Here is a 21476-nt window from a genome sequence, read left to right on the forward strand (position 1 = left end):
AGGTATAACCCCCCACACCTTATATACATACATAACACCAGATTGCTGAGTTAGAAACGCTACACTGAGGTGTACAGCTCATGGTAACCTTTTAAATTCAGAAACAGCACTACCAAAGTGTTACTGCACAAAGATGTGCAGCACTGCTGTGGGCTGTCTCCATGATCATGTAAATGTTAATGTGGCAGTTTAAGTGTTACTGCACAAAGATGTGCAGCACTGCTGTGGGCTGTCTCCATGATCATGTAAATGTTAATGTGTTTATGTAACTATTTAATAAATGCAAGATGTGTTGTGGCTGTCTCATGGCAGTTTAAGTGTTACTGCACAAAGATGTGCAACTGCTGTGGGTCATCTCCATGATGTTGCTAAATGTGTGGCGGTTTATTTTAAGCTGCAAAGATGCATGTGCAGCACTGCTACTCATGTAAATGTTAATGTGGCAGTTTAAGTGTTACTGCACAAAGATGTGCAGCACTGCTGTGGGCTGTCTCCATGATCATGTAAATGTTAATGTGGCAGTTTAAGTGTTACTGCACAAAGATGTGCAGCACTGCTGTGGGCTGTGTTACTGCACAAAGATGTGCAGCACTGCTGTGGGCTGTCTCCATGATCGTGCTAAATGTTAATGTGGCAGTTTGGGAAGAGGCATATGACAATTATCCATGCTCTTTGCACATGGAACTGCCTGTGTAAGCCATTCATGCAAATGAATGTATATCATGTCCACCCTTGGCCTCTCACAGTAATGAACATGGCCAAAAAGCATTGCAGTATAGGTAAAAACTGGGGAGTTCAGTGGTCAGACAGTGTTCGAGGGTATGTGCATAAGTGTATGTTATGGGCTACATATGAGAGCGAGAGAGTGTGTGTGTGCGTCTGTCAGTATGTGTGCCTTTATGGGTGAATAATGCATTAATTTGTATGGGAGTGTGATTGGGAAGGAGAGGGCTGTGCGTTTGTTTAGGCATAAAGAATGTGTAAACGAGTGACTGTGGTATGTGTGTGTGTGTGTGTGTTTGTGTGGAGGGGTTGGGGTGGCTATCATTCCTCTGTACTTCCTTAGAATAATGAGCAAAACCTATGCCATTGGGTTGAGGAAGGAACACTTTCTGCCATGGATTATTTTATTTTTATTTTATTTTATTTGACATTTGTTTAGCAGGAAATTCCAACTGGGCGGTTAACCATTTTCAGAGAGGTCCGAAGTGAAAAGCTCCACATGGAAATCACATAGACATAATGGCACTAATTATACAATGATAAGAAAACAAGATAGAGATATAATTTGAACTAATTGTCCAATGATAATAAATACAGACTGAGATAGCACAGTTTATCCTGTATTCAGACAATACTGAAGACAGACATGATGAAAGAATAGTAATTGTTTATAATACTTCAAAATCAGTTTCTGATTTACAGTAATAAAGAATGAAAGAGAAAAGTAGAACGAGCAAGAAACGAAAAGAAAAAGTTTTGGGTTATGCAAGGGTGAAGGGATAGAATTATTTGTTGGAGATTTAGTAGGTGATAGTAGCAGTTCGTGATTACAAAGTTAGTTTAAGGTAAGTAAAACAATTGGTAGGTGAAGGGAACTTCTGTGTGGGTAGTATAAGTGGATGCTTATGGTGATAGTTTTATGACTAGAGGAGAAATAGTTGTAAGTGCTTTAAGTTAATCTGGACTACTGCATGAGCAAAGCCATGAATTTGATAACTGACTTTTGAGTAGTTTTTTAAAGTGAAGAGGGTTGGTAGTAGATGTAATAAAGTAAGGAAGTGCATTCCAAATTTCTGATATGTGACAGGAATATAGAGTCTCCTGTAGTTTTTATAAACTTGATTACCACTAACAATGATTTATCTGTTGGGCAAGTATTCCTTTATTGGAATAAGGTACTAGTATGTTTAGGAGAGCCGGTTTAGCAGAGTGTTTTCACTGGCTGGTAAAGTAGCTTATGAGCCATTGCTAACGGATTACAAAATAGGAGCTGTGGTAGTTCAAACCAGGAGAGTTTCTTTACAGTGAGACAATGGTGCATCCTATGTGTAGAATCAGTAGCAAATTTTGCTATTTTGTTATAGCACGTTCCTAGTCTATCTGTCTGTCTTTTTAAGATTGGTAAGTATGGGTGAGGCATAGAAGATTGTTGATTGGAGTTGGGTTCGGACAATAGCTATCCTGGTATTATCTCTTAGAAATTGTTTTATTTCTATATAGAGTTCCAAGTTTTTTGTGTATCTTCTTGATTGTTTGCGATATGTGTTGATCGAATCTCAAGTTATTATCATAACTCCTTGGAGTTTTGTTTGTGGTTCAGGAGTAATTTCTGTATTATCCATAGCAGTGATAAAGAAGGTGGGGGGGTGTGAGGCTCTGGTGGGTCGGAAGATCATAAGTTTGGTTATGTTGGGGTTAAGTATGAGCTGTGAGTTTCAAAGCCATGATTCAGTTTCAGAGAAATATGTTTATGTTATGTCTTGAAGCTGTTGTATGGTAGGTGCAGCACATATAAGTGTAGAATCATCTGCATATTGGATCGTGGTAGGTAGGAAATTGGCAGTGTTGTCTGCAGTGTTGTCATTATTAAAAATACGAAAAAGAAGATGACCAAGAATGAAGCCCAGTGGGACCCCAATGTGACTGGGAGTAGGGGGAGAGGTCTTGTAGCCACTTTTCTGCTTGCTGATAACCTGTTAGGTACCTCTGTAACCAGGTGATAGCAGCGAGAGTAAGATTTAGGTCTGTGAGAACAGCCAAAAGCTTATGGTGGGAGTCTATATCAAAGGCCTTAAACATATCTAGAAAGACCAATGAAACTATTTTCCCTTCATTCCTGTAATAATTGATGGTGTTGGTTAAACTAAGAAGGGCAGTTTTGGTGCAATGATGTGATCTAGAGCCGTGTTGAACTTCAACAATGTGGGTGAAAGGAGGCTACTAGTCACCAGGGATTACTTCAACTACAATGGGGGGATGAGCCACTAGGTATTAGTTCAAGTACATGGGTCAGGCGAAAGCACTAGCCACCAGAGATTACTTCCAAGTTCATGATTCAGCAGGAACCGTAGCAGCCAAGGATAACATTATGTTGTAATAGTATCTTCACGAAAAATAAATGGGGGAATACATTGCACACCAGGGATAACTTTCAGCTCAGTATTGAAATGTCAGCACTCAAAATGCCGAGTGCCAGCAAGCCAAAAAATAAATAAAAAAGACTGAAAGCACAAGAGAATAGCGAATTTCTCAAAAATCGCTCTTCTCCTTTCAGCTTCCTTTTGCAAGGAGACAAGTCCCCCTGCATCACTCAGACTTCCAGAACTTATATATACAAACTAAAACTTGCCATACCTCAGAGAAAAGGAAATATTTTGTGAATGACATCTTAGACTTAATATATGCAACTCCCTTCTTTTGGCCATTCGATCTCTGCATTTTAGGACTCACTCTAGTGGGTCCCACCTTTTCAAATGGTTACATATATCTTCCCATGCTCTTACCAGAAATAGTCTACATAGAATATCTTAAAGGCACTTAATTAAAAAAAAAATAAAATGTGGTGCAGGGAATGACTAGATATCAGGGTTACTATTAAGTAGTGTGCCTTAAAGGGACTGAAAGAAATTTCAAACCTGTATCATCCAATTGAGGATGTTAGTCTTTTGTGCCATTGCTACACATCAGAAATGCCAGGGATATAAAAGGATTCAGTCCTGCACTCTTGCCACAGTAATTTCAGCACTTGACCACTGGACTACCTGACAAAGCAGTGCAGCAGGTCTTTTTTAAATAAATATTTTCCATGCCTGCAACAGTTCATAGGTTCATACTAGGCTATCTGCCCTAGGGCATTTATAAGCCTAGCCAGAATGTGTTTGGCTTTCGCCACCCATTTTAAATTTATTTTGCTATGCCCTTTTTCGAGGTTAGTATACTGTGCCTCTGTCTATCAGTGACACAGAAGTGATACCTGGGGTAAACCTACGATCTCCCATCCACTCATCAAGATTCCTCTTGAAGAGAGTCAATGAGGGACTCTGCCTAACCTGGACTGGGATTTTATTCCAGAGTGAAGGGAGCCTCTGGGTTATGAATCTGTCCCTCCAGCATGTCCTATTTATTTCAGTGCTGAGGTTCAAGTCTCTCGAGCGCGTAGCTCGATGGGATTTGGATTTTCTGAGGTGCAGCATGTCCATTAATTCCGGGTTGGACATGGCTTTATACATCAGGCACAGATCGCCTCTGAACAGGCAGTATGCCACTGAGTAGAGCTGGAGTTTCTTTAACCGGGCAGCATATGGCATCTGTTTGAGCCCTTTGATCCTCTTGGTGAGGTACTTTTGGGTGATCCTCTTGGTGAGGTACTTCACCCCTTGTAGTTCTTGACATACAAGGAGTAACAGTAGGATACCTCTCAAATTCAAACACTAGACTGGACAAAAATCAGGGACAGATTAAAATTATTCCTTCTACTAAATTGAAAAGTCATTAATGTAACAGTTTTTGTACTACCACGGATTTAATGAAGGATATAAAGTGTGAATCTTTGATGCCTGTAATCATCTGTGATTTATATGAGTTGGAAAAAGGTGATATCAGGAGATGTTCTAAAAAGACAAGGACAGGTATTGGATACAGACGTGTGTGTGTGTGTGTGTGTGTGTGACAGAGTGAATGGGGGTGTCTGTCCTAAAAAGAAATGGCTGCTGCTAGTTTTAATTAATGCAGGAAGTGCAGATCTGTGACTCAGAGACATGCAAATTGGCTTTCCTCATTGCAGCTAATATTCCTGTGAATCACCTTTTTACTACAGCCCCTAGGAGATGCAGTAGGGTTCTTTATGAATCCCTGTGGGGATCTGCTTGGTGAAACTGAAGATGTACTTATCAATGATCAGAATCAAAAAGCTTATTGTACCACTGACATAATACCAATAAAACTCCATTTGAAATCATTTTTGAAAATGGGCTGTGCATTTCTCCCCTTCATCCAAGTCACTGCAATCTTGGTGGTTGTATATTTACAAACAAGGGATTTAGTAGCTGATACTTTATAGTGGGGGAAGCACAGCCATCTTGCTGGAAACATTAGTCTAAAGGGAAGAAGTAACATCATCTCCAGTAGACCATGGATGATACAATAAAGATCAATAAAGCAAAGTAAAGCTTACACATCATATACCTACTGCTAACATTAACTCTAATCCAAAACTCAAAATAAAATATAACCAAGACCCTAAACGTAACACACATCTAGCTAATCCTAACCCTTGCCCTAAATCCTAAACCAACTGCAAAACCCAACACAATCCCTGTATAAGCCACTTCCACTGCAGTGACTCCATTTGTGCGAATGGAATTTCACTGTGAAATTTGGGTAGCCAATGACCTAAATAGAAAGCCTATAAATAAAGACAGGACTGGTGTTTTGTTGTTATCCAAACAGGCTGTCTGTGCATTTAAGGAACAGATGAATGCACAGCAATTCAAGTAAAAGAAGTGAAAAATGCTGGTTGGTTGAAGTACAATATTTTGACCTCAAAAATAAGAGCATATAGGTTTGTTTTCAGATCACATGATGTTGTTGGGGTCATCGGTGAACGCAAAGTAAAATTATATTTAACTAGACAAATATTTTCTACATATTTTACAAACAAGAGATATACAACTAGGAGACATACCACTTCAGCACACCAAACTATTTCTAAGGGAACAAGAAATTATATACAATTAGAAGACTACAGCCAGGTCAAATACATAACCAGGTATATCTTTGTTATCCAATTTTATACAATGACAACTGAATGAGAAAGAGGCACAAAAGTAAAATGCAATAAAATTCTGTTTGGCACCCACAGAATCAGTTCAGCATGTTTAAAAGTTATTCAGCATCATTCAAAGACAGATCCACTGAAAATGTTGTTCAGTGTGGAGCTGTCAAATGGATCCAAGACTACAAACAATAACAACACAAATCACTATTAAAAAACTTAATTTAGATAAGTGCCTGGCTCCTTGGCTATCACATCCTTCTAAGGGAATATGAACAAAAAACTGATAGCATTTATGTTTAAAAGACGTACAAGAATAGGCAGAGCCAGTGTTAGGATTTAGCGACCCATTTTATGTTCTCATTAAACATATTATATATCTGAGTGGTTTGATCATGCACTATATGTAACTATGCAATATGCACATATGTATATATGCACTATATGTAACTATACAATATGCACATATGTATATATGCACTATATGTAACTACAATATGCACATATGTATATATGCACTATAACACTATATGTAACTATGCAATATGCACATATGTATATATGCACTATATGTAACTATGCAATATGCACATATGTATATATGCACTATATGTAACTATGCAATATGCACATATGTATATATGTGGATCTACTTTAAATAACCAAACATCAGAACACCGACGTTCATTTTTGAAAGACTGAAAATACAGAAACCTGATATACCCGATTGCCGAAGCTTTCCCAGAATACTTAAACACTTGCCCAAACTTAAACTACGTACACAACAAAGTAATTAAAACCCACCCAGGTGGGGGGCTACTCCCTCCAGTGTGGGAAGCTGCACCGTTCACACACCCCTAATTATGTATACCAACTCCGGGATTGCACTACAGTGGAGGAAAGTGCATGTAGGGCAGGTGTGTTGAATGCAATCATTTGCAAGCACATTATCTTCAGTCACTTAAATAATGTATTATTGGAGATTTTCTTCCCAGGCCTCTTCTGAAAAGGGATGACTACAGCCCAGTTGGACTACCCTGGTCAGCAAAAAGGCAAACAATCAGCCAATCAATAATGTATCATGAACGGTCTTCTGCCACATTTAACTTGTTTACTTTGAAATGATTAACTGCAATTCTGTTTAATCACTCAATTTCATGTTATGTGCCTTTACATAGCTGTTTGTGCAGCAGAAATTGGACTATTTCCTTATTTTAGTGCATACACGCATTGTGACATACACACATATCATACTTGTTTCACTTAAAACACCTTTGGTGAGTATTAAGTCCTATTAATGCACCTGTATGTACTATTATAAAACGAACAGTCTCATCTAATGTACATGCCAAGTAAACAAAAGCTAATTATCCAGTTAACACACACAAGCAGTTACACAATGTCTTCTGAATGAAGTTATTTAACTCATTTCATGTTTAAGTGTAACCAGGCATGCTTATTTTTGCCCAAATAAGTACATTTCTTTTCAGGCATCCCTTAAACATGTAATTGACTACTGGGGACAGAGTATATATGCAGCTACTTAAACTAATGCATGCAACATATCCAAATATGAATGCTTTCAGATAGATCTGTTCACCCAAATACATTTTCTACAGCTGTGATGTGTAACAGCTAAATTCATTAAATGTATAGTGAGTAACACCTGCAGAGATGTATATAGTTTAAAACTGCAACCTGGAATGGATGGCAACAATATGAGGTTATGAGTCTAAAACAGAATCGCCTCGCTTCATTTTTGTGTGGAGATCATCTCTTTAAACAAAGGCTGTTAACTGATAAGTCCTACTGCCTTTGTCCCATTCTAGGCAGCAAAGCCACTCTGTACTAAATATATCCCTCCAACCAGCTGGCTCAGTACATATTCAGTTCTCTGAAATACTGTCAAAATGTTCATTTATTTTGGTTTATTATCCTAGCCTCACATCTCTTTCATACTATTTCTTATCTAGTTTTCTTACTGCTGCAGGGTGTTAATAATTAAACTGAAAATAATAATAATAATAATAGTAATCCTTACCCAGCCAAGTGCTCATCTTTTTGGAACTGCAGTGCTCCAGCTGCGGTAAGATTAGCACATCTTTATCTTCCTTTGGCGCCTCCTTGGTGAACTCCTGCAAAATACCCAGATGTTATGGGAGCTTCTACACAATGAACGGAAAAAAACATACATCTGGGTGTTTGCTTGATGCAGTTCTACTCTGACTACCACTCTGTTATCAATGTTCAGTTCAATACTCAGGCAAATTATAAATACATTATAATGTCAGTAAGCAAACAAATATTTATGCAGCATACCTCAAAAATATCTTTGAATCATAGTATCATAGAAAATATTAAGCATCTGGGCCTTGTGGCCATTAATGCCTTGCTATAACCACCACAGACCTCACCTCCTCTCTCAACACCCATCCAGTTATCGAATTCCTTTTTGAAAGAAGTACGTTACATTGCTTAATTTGGAATGAAAGTTTCTTCCAGAGAAGAATAGGTATTGTGTGATGAATGTGTTTCTAAAATAAGTTTTACTTAGTTGTTCAGTTGTTGAAGAAGGTGTAGAGCTGTGGTTCTAGTGCTGGTGTGGTTGTTAAATTTGTGGTGATATTTGGAACCATTGGATCCCTAGCTGCCTAAAAGGTAAGGCACAGATCATACTTAAAGACTCTGTAGGTCACTGAATACAAGAAAAGGCCATCCAGGCTTCTTTTTGCTAGTTTTTGTCTTTAATGCCTGTTATCTCTTTAGTCAGGAACCTCTGCAGTCACTCCAGTTGTTTGATATACCTAGCAAAATACATATCAAATGGGGCATTGAGTGTGATGACAGATCTGATCAATGTAAAGGACAGAGAAGTAAGAACTGTTTTGTGTATAGATGAAATACCCTTTTCAATCAGTTGCTCCAGGTAAAAGATTTCCTAACCATTGTTGGAACATGATTGTTAAAGACAACTAATAATCTGCCCATGTTCTGAGGCCTTACAACACATTCATTTTAAAGTGGGGTACTTGCCAAATGCAACGATAGTCCATATTTTAGCATTTAATTTTAACGTGCTTTTTGGGCAACAGTGCATATGTTTTCCCAGAATACTTACAGTATATAATAGGGTGTAATAGCAACTTGATGTGTGCAAAATACTCTTATTGAAGCATGTTTAAGACATAGCAAGTGTTTTTTGCATGCAAGTGATAATAATTGCAACCAGACTGCTATAATATTGTTAGATGTGTGCATCAGTGCACAAACAGAATATGAGAGAAGAGCTAGAATCTCCAATCCAATGAGCACAACTATATTGGTGAGCTTTTTTGTTATTTAAACAGCTCTCAGCAATCACATACTATAAAAGAATAGGACATGCAATGATACACAACAATTGTGCATTACTGTTGCAGTAATTCAAACTGGAGCCATACTGTTAGTCATCATTCAGGTGTTCACTGCTGCCAGTGTCCTGTCATGGTGAGGTAGAAGAGAATGAGAGAGTTATTGTTGAGTTTTACCCTTTTCTCTGAGTTTAAGAGATCTTGCAGATGCATACATATTTATATTTACACACACACACACACACACACACACACACACACACACACATATATATATATGTGTGTGTGTGTGTGTAGATACATATATAATATATGAGTGTATCTATATATATATATATATATATATATATATATATATATATATATATACACACACACACACACACACACACACACACACACACACACACACACACACACACACACACACACACACACACCAACTCAGATAGCTATATATGTGTATGTGTCTGTGCGTGCATGCGTGTGAGTGTGCATGGAAAGTGATCTTTTAATGTCCAGTTAACAACTACATACTGGTTTCACTCAAATGTGAGCTTCTTCAGTGCTTATCGGTGCTTATTTTTACATAAAATAAGTTAAGGGTCCTTCTTATACCAAATTCAAAAGGTCACAGGGTCCGATTCCATCAATTATACATTGATTTCATTTGACTCATGTCTAAAGAATGGGATTTTTTTATTCAACCTTTCCAAATCATGCTCAAAAGACATTGAACATTCTATAGCATTGATTTAACCAAAACAGAAAACATTGATATCTATTTATCAGACTGAATTTTTGAACAAATATCATAAGTTCCATGACATCATTCCAGCATTCAAATAACTGGCATACAACAACACTGGTATGTCCTGGTAATGCCATACATTTTACATTTGCTCATTTAAACGAGATCTAAAGACAGTCCCTGTATTTTACTATCCAACATTTTATTTTAATATTCAGAAGCTCTTGACACTGAGTTGTACTCTTTGTGCCCTGAAGGATTTTTATTCCAACGAACACAAATAATCTTTTTTAGAGTATTTGAAAAGCACTTCTTTCCCTCTTGCATCTCATGTCCCTGAGATGCAAGCTTATTCTGTGTTTCAGCTGTCAGGTCATCTGGTCAATACAAAAAGAACTACAAACACATTCTACAAGGTAAATTACCCATTTAGATTAACAACTAATTCTATGTTTAATTTAAAAAAAATTTTGTCATTCTCGGTGGAAAATTTTTGCTTTCAAAAATATATATACATTGCACTCACTTCCCGCATATATAATGACTTATTTGTAATGACCCATTTGCACCCTTCTTCTCAAATGGATGTTAAAATGAGGACACCCTCTGACCCAAGATTTTACCTTTCGCATAGCTAGTGGCATCTGTACAAGGTTACACAGAAAAGCACACCCACTGGGGCAGATACCAAAAAGAAAATTACAGCTCCACAAACTCCAATGAATATCCAAAGGATAAGCAAAATTCACCAACGAAGTAAGGTTTATTTGCAAGAACAGACTGACAAGTACAGACTAAGCACACAAATGCTTTCGCCAACAATCCGGCTTCATCAGAGTTATTAATTAAAACAAACCAAAGCTTTTTAAACAGTGACATCCACCACCATTGGTTGAACACCATACCACCCACCTATCAGAATAATAACATTTTTTGTATTCCTTAAAAAACATTAAAAATCAATACTATACATTAATATTACTTAGAATACCTTCCTAAATACAAACCTGATATTGATACAAGTTAATAAAAATCATATATTAAAAACTCCTCATAATAAATACAAAAACATACATAACACATATCACAAAATCCATATAAATATGTGTATAAAATATTTACTAATTAAATAAAAAATATACATCATTAATAAATATCATAAATATAAAAATAATTTCAAATTTGTTGAGATCTGAGTTTGAACATAGGTTTCAAAGAAACATGGTCATTTAAGCCTGGAGGCCTACAGGCATCTAATCTGATTTGCCATTCTGCCTCCAATGCCCCCACCTTATTAAATACATCTCCACCTTCCCCACAATCCAACACACGACCAATAACAAAGAATACAAATTTGATAAATTCTGTGCATCTTGTGCTGTGCAAATAAAGTGTGTTGTGCATATCTTTCTTTTTAATAGACCTCATATGTTCAGCTATCCTATCACGTAACCTCCTTATAGTCTTGCCTACATAATAAGCATCACAGGAGGTACAGGTAGCTAAGTAAACCAGATTCTTTGTGCAACAATTACATTGTCCAGAACACAGAATAGTGTATTTGTACCCTCTAACACATACATATGAACTCTCATTCACAAATCTACACCACCTACAAAATCCACATTTCTTCATAATAGACTTATAGTTTTTCTTACTTTTCTTTTCCAAAATTCCCTTCAAATTCTCTCCCCTACTATACACAACATCTGGCCTTGCACCTATAATCTTTCTGATCTCTTCACTTAGGGAGAGGTTCCAAGCTTCCTTCACAATTTCAATAATCTCAGGCGTCCTGTGATTATATTTCAACACCAATCGTACTTCCCCTCTTGTTTCTGTTGAATCAGCCTGCTGTTCCTCCACTAGTGTTACTCCTGCAAGTAAGATCGGGGCATATTTACCACACCTTTATTTAAGCACATCTCTTTTCACACTGAGCAACAGCTTCAAAGGATACCCACGATCCAAAAACATATCAATAAGTTTAAATAGTTCTTCCTTAAACACTACCTCATCACTGACCAGTCTAGAAGTTCTAACCATTTGTCCTTTAATCAGTCCCTTTCACTGATGGAAAGGATGACAACTAGTAAAATGCAACAAAGAGTTGGAATAATTCTCCTTTCTATAAATGTTGCTTGCAAAACCCCCCTCACTTTTGCAAATGGACAAATCCAAATAGTTAATAACATCCTTATGCCAGTGAAATGTGAATTTCAAGAAATTCGTTGTTTTCCCCAAAAATTCAATAAACTCATTAACAGATTCTTCGTCCCCTTTCCATAGGATCAGTATGTCATCTAAAAATCTGTTATACATAAGTATATTTTCTGAGTACCAACTAGATGCAAAAATGTGCTCTCTCTCCCATGTCAGCAAAACAGCATTTGCAAAGACCGGAGCACATTTAGCACCCATGGCAACCCCTAAAACTTGTTGAAATAGTTCACCTTCAAAAGAAATGAAATTATTCTTCAGAACCACCTCCATTAGTTCCAACAAAAAATTAGCCTTATGTCCTTCAATTAAGCCACTTTTAACCATTGCTTCAGAAAACATATCCAATCCTTCCTGTTGTGGGATAACTGAGAAAAGATTCGCAACATCAATTGTGAGAAACCCAAAATCACAGTCAACATTCTTTACATTCTTAAACCTTTCTAAGCAATGCCATGAATCCCTTATAATGTGCTCAACAGCATTAATCATTGGTTTAACTGAAATGTCAATATATGCTGCTAGGGTTTCTGTCTTAGACCCCTTGGCTGACACTATAGGTCTAAATTGCAACCTATCTGCCCCTTTGTGCACCTTTGGGATTCCAAACAAAGTCGGGATTTTTGGAAACTTAACTGTTAAAAAATCATACTCCACTTCATTTATGTTACCCTGAAAAAGTGCATCATAAAGAAAAACATCAATTTTGGAATAAGCCCTGTTAACTTCACTCCTTGAGACAGTCGCATATGTATCATCCCTATTAAGAAGTGCAGATATCTCAGAAATATAGTAAATTTTTGAAATAATTACCATCCCTCCTCCTTTTTCCGGTTTCATATACCTGTATTGACCTGATTTTTTGAGGGAATCTAACAACTCCCTCTCCTGTGTTGAAAGATTATCTTCAAACACATAATCATTGTTTAGCCTTTCCCTTATCTGAGTTTCCACTAATCTTTCAAACACTAAAACTTCTGGGTGGAAGGGAGGAATAAAAGTACTTTTCCTTTTTAAAATGTTCATACCATGAAAGTTGTTCATAATAACATGCTCTGCATCCCTTCCCTCAGTAGCAAAAAACATTTTTAAATGCATTTGTCTAGTAAACATTTTTAATTCCAACAAAGTCTTAGCTATGTCCAGTTTAAACATTGGTACAAACTTAACCCCTTTTGAAAACACATCAAAATGTTCGTCACTAATGGTTAAGTCAGTGTAGTTATATATACAATAACCTTTTTTCTTCAGCAACTTGTAGTTAGCCCCTTCAATGACTACTATACCACTATTCTCACAATTAAATTGCACAACACAAAATTTATCTGTAACTTTTTCACAAATCTTCTCCCCCATCCCCATGGGATGTGAACAGGAAACATTTGTGTCGTTAATACTTGTACTTCCATCCCCAGTATTAACAAAACTTGCATCAACATCAATCCAACCATTGTTACTCAGATCAAACACAGTTTCATTAAAAACATTTTCATTAAAATTCGTTGTTCCATCAAAAAACTTTTCCCCATAAATCAATACCTCCCCCTCCTGTTGACTCTTCCACCCCGTTTGTAGTTCCCCTGCATTTCCCCCACACTCATGTCCCTTTTGCGGAGCCTCTCCGACCTCCGAGGCCCACTCTCCGCATCTAAAAAACCATTTATGCTGTCAGCATGTTCATCAACAAAATTTTCATCAACAAAATTCACCCCATCAGTGTGGACCTCATTAAAAACATTTTCATTCTCAACCCCGTAAGTCCATTGTTTAAACCCAGGAGGGTATGCACATTTATTTTTATAGTCTGCAATGTCTCTTTCCAACTTTTTCTCTTTTGTTGCTGAATTTTTCATAACAAAAGATTCAATGTTCCTCATAGCCCTTTCAAAGTTAATTTTATACTGTTCAAATAGCAAGTCAGTTGTAATACTCACATACAAATGTCTAATTTCTTCCTTCATTTTACTTAGTTTGTTGTCATTATTACGAATAATGATATCCAGCATGTCCATTCCAGTCTTGTTAAACAACTCCACCAGCTCAGAAAATGCCGACGAACCTTCCTCAATTCCCATGGGTCTTTTTCCACAAACGAAGACCCTTGGGGACCTGGTTCAGCTCCTTAGATTTAACTAAAAACTTTGTATCCAATTGTATCGCTCGAAATTTAGTGCATAATTTCTCATATGCAACAATCTGTTCCCTTACACACGGCTTCACCACCGACCTGTTGTTTGTACCATCCGTTTCGCCATGCAGAGGTGCATCGAACCAGGAAGTAAGATCAAACCGACCTTCCTGTTCTCTCCCATTCAGGACCGCATTGAATCCTTCACCAAAACCATTCCGCTGTTGAGAACCAGCAGCGTTAGCGTACGTTGTTCCCCTGGTACGTTGCCCTAAAGGAATAGAATCCACAGGGGAATGTAGGGTAAATAAACGAACCTGCGACTCAGTCGGACTAACGAGTCCATTTTCTGAATTCTCTCCATTAACTACATACGCTTTTAATAACTTGTCAACAACAGCAGCCAGTTCCTTCAATATTAACTCCATAGTGAAATAGCTCACCCTGTGGAAATATAAATTGTTCCAGTGGTATCACGAAAATAACACAGAAAAGCACACCCACTGGGGCAGATACCAAAAAGAAAATTACAGCTCCACAAAGTCCAATGAATATCCAAAGGATAAGCAAAATTCACCAATGAACGAAGTAAGGTTTATTTGCAAGAACAGACTGACAAGTACAGACTAAGCACACAAACGCTTTCGCCAACAATCCGGCTTCATCAGAGTCATTAATTAAAACAAACCAAAGCTTTTTAAACAGTGACATCCACCACCATTGGTTGAACACCATACCACCCCCCCCTATCAGAATAACAACATTTTTTGTATTCCTTAAAAAACATTAAAAATCAATACTATACATTAATATTACTTAGAATACCTTCCTATATACAAACCTGATATTGATACATGTTAATAAAAATCATATATTAAAAACTCCTCATAATAAATACAAAAACATACATAACACATATCACAGTGCCCCAGTGGGTGTGCTTTTCTGTGTTATTTTCATGATACCACTGGAACAATTTATATTTCCACGGGGTGAGCTATTTCACTATGGAGTTAATATTGAAGGAACTGGCTGCTGTTGTTGACAAGTTATTAAAAGCGTATGTAGTTAATGGAGAGAATTCAGAAAACGGACTCGTTAGTCCGACTGAGTCGCAGGTTCGTTTATTTACCCTACATTCCCCTGTGGATTCTATTCCTTTAGGGCAACGTACCAGGGGAACAACGTATGCTAACGCTGCTGGTTCTCAACAGCGGAATGGTTTTGGTGAAGGATTCAATGCGGTCCTGAATGGGAGAGAACAGGAAGGTCGGTTTGATCTTACTTCCTGGTTCGATGCACCTCTGCATGGCGAAACGGATGGTATAAACAACAGGTCGGTGGTGAAGCCATGTGTAAGGGAACAGATTGTTGCATATGAGAAATTATGCACTAAATTTCGAGCGATACAATTGGATACAAAGTTTTTAGTTAAATCTAAGGAGCTGAACCAGGTCCCCAAGGGTCTTCGTTTGTGGAAAAGACACATGGGAATTGAGGAAGGTTCGTCGGCATTTTCTGAGCTGGTGGAGTTGTTTAACAAGACTGGAATGGACATGCTGGATATCATTATTCGTAATAATGACAACAAACTAAGTAAAATGAAGGAAGAAATTAGACATTTGTATGCGAGTATTACAACTGACTTGCTATTTGAACAGTATAAAATTAAGTTTGAAAGGGCTATGAGGAACATTGAATCTTTTGTTATGAAAAATTCAGCAACAAAAGAGAAAAAGTTGGAAAGAGACATTGCAGACTATAAAAATAAATGTGCGTACCCTCCTGGGTTTAAACAATGGACTTACGGGGTTGAGAATGAAAATGTTTTTAATGAGGTCCACACTGATGGGGTGAATTTTGTTGATGAAAATTTTGTTGATGAACATGCTGACAGCATAAATGGTTTTTTAGATGCGGAGAGTGGGCCTCGGAGGTTGGAGAGGCTCCGCAACAGGGACATGAGTGTGGGGGAAATGCAGGGGATCTACAAACGGGGTGGAAGAGTCAACAGGAGGGGGAGGTATTGATTTATGGGGAAAAATTTTTTGATGGAACAACGAATTTTAATGAAAATGTTTTTAATGAAACTGTGTTTGATCTGAGTAACAATGGTTGGATTGATGTTGATGCAAGTTTTGTTAATACTGGGGATGGAATTACAAGTATTAACGACACGAATGTTTCCTGTTCACATCCCATGGGGATGGGGGAGAAGATTTGTGAAAAAGTTGCAGATGAATTTTGTGTTGTGCAATTTAATTGTGAGAATAGTGGTATAGTAGTCATTGAAGGGGCTAACTACAAGTTGCTGAAGAAAAAAGGTTATTGTATATATAACTACACTGACTTAACCATTAGTGACGAACATTTTGATGTGTTTTCAAAAGGGGTTAAGTTTGTACCAATGTTTAAACTGGACATAGCTAAGACTTTGTTGGAATTAAAAATGTTTACTAGACAAATGCATTTAAAAATGTTTTTTGCTACTGAGGGAAGGGATGCAGAGCATGTTATTATGAACAACTTTCATGGTACGAACATTTTAAAAAGGAAAAGTACTTTTATTCCTCCGTTCCACCCAGAAGTTTTAGTGTTTGAAAGATTAGTGGAAACTCAGATAAGGGAAAGGCTAAACAATGATTATGTGTTTGAAGATAATCTTTCAACACAGGAGAGGGAGTTGTTAGATTCCCTCAAAAAATCAGGTCAATACAGGTATATGAAACCGGATAAAGGAGGAGGGATGGTAATTATGTCAAAAGTTGACTATATTTCTGAGATATCTGCACTTCTTAATAGGGATGATACATATGCGACTGTCTCAAGGAGTGAAGTTAACAGGGCTTATTCCAAAATTGATGTTTTTCTTTATGATGCACTTTTTCAGGGTAACATAAATGAAGTGGAGTATGATTTTTTAACAGTTAAGTTTCCAAAAATCCTGACTTTGTTTGGAATCCCAAAGGTGCACAAAGGGGCGGATAGGTTGCAATTTAGACCTATAGTGTCAGCCAAGGGGTCTAAGACAGAAACCCTAGCAGCATATATTGACATTTCAGTTAAACCAATGATTAATGCTGTTGAGCACATTATAAGGGATTCATGGCATTGCTTAGAAAGGTTTAAGAATGTAAAGAATGTTGACTGTGATTTTGGGTTTCTCACAATTGATGTTGTGAATCTTTTCTCTGTTATCCCACAACAGGAAGGATTGGATATGTTTTATGAAGCAATGGTTAAAAGTGGCTTAATTGAAGGACATAAGGCCAATTTTTTGTTGGAACTAATGGAGGTGGTTCTGAAGAATAATTTCATTTCTTTTGAAGGTGAACTATTTCAACAAGTTTTAGGGGTTGCCATGGGTGCTAAATGTGCTCCGGTCTTTGCAAATGCTGTTTTGCTGACGTGGGAGAGAGAGCACATTTTTGCATCTAGTAGGTACTCAGAAAATATACTTATGTATAACAGATTTTTAGATGACATACTGATCCTATGGAAAGGGGACGAAGAATCTGTTAATGAGTTTATTGAATTTTTGGGGAAAACAATGAATTTCTTGAAATTCACATTTCACTGGCATAAGGATTTTATTAACTATTTGGATTTGTCTATTTGCAAAAGTGAGGGGGGTTTTGCAAGCAACATTTATAGAAAGGAGAATTATTCCAACTCTTTGTTGCATTTTACTAGTTGTCATCCTTTCCATCAGCGAAAGGGACTGATTAAAGGACAAATGGTTAGAACTTCTAGACTGGTCAGTGATGAGGTAGTGTTTAAGGAAGAACTATTTAAACTTATTGATATGTTTTTGGATCGTGGGTATCCTTGGAAGTTGTTGCTCAGTGTGAAAAGAGATGTGCTTAAAGAAAGGTGTGGTAAATATGCCCCAATCTTACTTGCAGGAGTAACACTAGTGGAGGAACAGCAGGCTGATTCAACAGAAACAAGAGGGGAAGTACGACTGGTGTTGAAATATAATCACAGGACGCCTGAGATTATTGAAATTGTGAAGGAAGCTTGGAACCTCTCCTTAAGTGAAGAGATCAGAAAGATTATGGGTGCAAGGCCAGATGTTGTGTATAGTAGGGGAGAGAATTTGAAGGGAATTTTGGAAAAGAAAAGTAAGAAAAACTATAAGTCTATTATGAAGAAATGTGGATTTTGTAGGTGGTGTAGATTTGTGAATGAGAGTTCATATGTATGTGTTAGAGGGTACAAATACACTATTCTGTGTCCTGGACAATGTAATTGTTGCACAAAGAATCTGGTTTACTTAGCTACCTGTACCTCCTGTGATGCTTATTATGTAGGCAAGACTAATAGGAGGTTACGTGATAGGATAGCTGAACATATGAGGTCTATTAAAAAGAAAGATATGCACAACGCACTTTATTTGCACAGCACAAGATGCACAGAATTTATCAAATTTGTATTCTTTGTTATTGGTCGTGTGTTGGATTGTGGGGAAGGTGGAGATGTATTTAATAAGGTGGGGGCATTGGAGGCAGAATGGCAAATCAGATTAGATGCCTGTAGGCCTCCAGGCTTAAATGACCATGTTTCTTTGAAACCTATGTTGAAACTCAGATCTCAACAAATTTGAAATTATTTTTATATTTATGATATTTATTAATGATGTATATTTTTATATTTAATTAGTAAATATTTTATACACATATTTATATGGATTTTGTGATATGTGTTATGTATGTTTTTGTATTTATTATGAGTTTTTAATATATGATTTTTATTAACATGTATCAATATCAGGTTTGTATTTAGGAAGGTATTCTAAGTAATATTAATGTATAGTATTGATTTTTTATGTTTTTTAAGGAATACAAAAAATGTTGTTATTCTGATAGGGGGGTGGTATGGTGTTCAACCAATGGTGGTGGATGTCACTGTTTAAAAAGCTTTGGTTTGTTTTAATTAATGACTCTGATGAAGCCGGATTGTTGGCGAAAGCGTTTGTGTGCTTAGTCTGTACTTGTCAGTCTGTTCTTGCAAATAAACCTTACTTCGTTGGTGAATTTTGCTTATCCTTTGGATATTCATTGGACTTTGTGGAGCTGTAATTATCTGTACAAGGTTGCCTTAGCACAGATCATCTTTTCATGCCATTTGGCCCACCATATTTTTAATATTCACTAACTCATTTCTGTGATATATTCTGGCTGTAAACCTTTTAGCCAGATCTTTTGAAAGTCCATCATATTAAAATGCATCACTGTAAATCGTTTCTTACTCTAATAAATTTGATACTTGGATACAGACCTTTTTTATATGTTTAGAATGTCGGTTATTATAGGGGAGCAGTAGATTTTTTGAAAACTGTTTCCTATGGAGAGTGGTTGTCGTGGATCCATGTATACATTTCATGACTGCCACATCTAGAAAATCCATCTTCAATACATCAGCTTTCAGAGTAAAAGACATTTCAAATGCACTTGCTTTTAAAAATTCTGAAAATAAATTAGATCTTCCCTGCTTCATTGCCAGACCACCCAATGATCATCCAAAAAACTTAAGCAATGCATTATCAGATGACAGAAATTCATTCCCCTGTTGCCTAAGATGTAAGTTTCTTCCAAGTTCGCTGTAAGCAAGTCTGTCGACAAAGGCTAAAATGCCATTCCCACTGCTATTTCTTTTAACTGGAGATATATCCGATTGTCATTAGAAACAAAAACATTCATTGTGAAGACCATCTCAGTTAATCATACCAGAAAATCCTTTAATTCAAATGTATGAATATCAGCTTTCCCTAGACAAAATCTCAATGTTTGCTAGTCATATTCATGTGGAATAGGCATGTATAAAGAACTGATATGGAATGCTCATAAATACCAGCCTTGTTCTAATTTAATTACTTGTATATGATTCAAACAATCTGTAGTATGGTTAAGCTGTGCCTTAACTAAAGATAACTGGTATGAAACAGCCTCTTAACTTATTTTATGCAATAATAATCACTAATAAGCACTGAGGAAGCTTGTATTTGAGTGGAACTGGTATGCAGTTTTCTTAGGACAATAAAAGAATCATATTGTATATACAGTTCCATTTTATAAATGCATTTTGGAGGATTGCGACTTGACCTCTCAAAAAAACAAAAAAGAAAAAAAAAAAGAATTGTATCAGAGTGTCCCTGTCACCCTACCAAGGCTTTATGTGTTTTGGGGTCAAACAATTGCAGTTTGATTAAATGACATGCGATTATTTATAGCAGACCTAATTCAAACATTAGTAGAACTTACCAAGACTCATGTCTGAAGTCAGTCTATAGTTACACCAGTTCTACAAACTGCAGCACTGTTGTTCACAGATGCATAGCAAGGTTGAGGTGAAGAGCCAGCCTCCCCAGTTGCAAGGTGTTGGGGGTATGATCTTAAGTGGTGAGAATGGCTTTTTTTCTTAATACATTTTCTTTTTTTTTCTCCCCACATCAACACGAGGGACTGGGGAGTGACATGCTGCTCCAGACAAAACCATTAGTCTTAGAACAAGACTTGTCACATGTATTTTCTTTTTTTTTTTTAAAGTAGTTGAGATGATACATACGGGTCTGTGTGGTGGTGATTTAAAGAACTTTACTGAAGAGAGGGAGTTGCATTGAATTTTGAAGCAACAGGCAGATAAGAAACCTGGGTTAAATGATAAGGTTTCTTTAAAACCAGCATTGAAGTCTAGAGATTTACATAGATAATGTGTATATTGTGTTGATAGGCTGATGAAGCACTGGAATAACTATTTAAATGTGATCTATGTTGATTTAATTGTCTGATGAAGCATATTTTGTGTGAAAGCACTCACATTTGTTCTTTTATGCTGTATTAAACAGTTTTTACTTTGCACTGTCTCACAAGTTCCTTCTTTTATTGTTTTTACTTTGTTGTTGCTACGTTTGGCAGGAGCACTAATTTTGCCCATTGGAGGTTTCTTTTTAATAAATTTAGTAAGAACTCAAAGCCCTGGTATGTGGAAATATGAGATACAAAAAAAATTCAGTACAGGATGAGGTATATCTTCAGAATCAATATAGAGAAGTGTAAGACAGGAGCATAACTTAAAATTGCAGAGCTCCAAGGTAATATTCATTACAATATTTCACAGCTCGTTTAGTTTGGCAGTGCATCTCAGGAAGATGCATGCCTCTGTATCCCATAAAAGTACAGTTTTGTACCTACCAAAAAAAAATTTGGTTTTTTTGGGAATGTTCCCCCCCAAAAAAGGATTCCATTGCTG

At 36.8% G+C, this 21476-nt stretch overlaps 1 protein-coding gene across 2 annotated transcripts in view; it reads right to left on the reverse strand.

The window, feature by feature from the left end:
* The window catches only part of LOC122812081 (gamma-aminobutyric acid type B receptor subunit 1-like), a 2214644-nt gene that overhangs the window by 131779 nt on the left and 2061389 nt on the right, over window positions 1–21476 (reverse strand). For both annotated transcript variants that reach the window (XM_044084349.1, XM_044084350.1), the window contains one exon: window positions 7818–7911. In XM_044084349.1, the coding sequence (XP_043940284.1) occupies window positions 7818–7911 (94 nt within the window). The remainder of the gene's footprint in view (window positions 1–7817; window positions 7912–21476) is intronic.

The sequence above is a fragment of the Protopterus annectens genome, chromosome 9.part0, assembly GCF_019279795.1.
Source record: "Protopterus annectens isolate FY-2018-M chromosome 9.part0, PAN1.0, whole genome shotgun sequence".
NCBI classification, from domain to species: Eukaryota; Metazoa; Chordata; order Ceratodontiformes; family Protopteridae; genus Protopterus; species Protopterus annectens.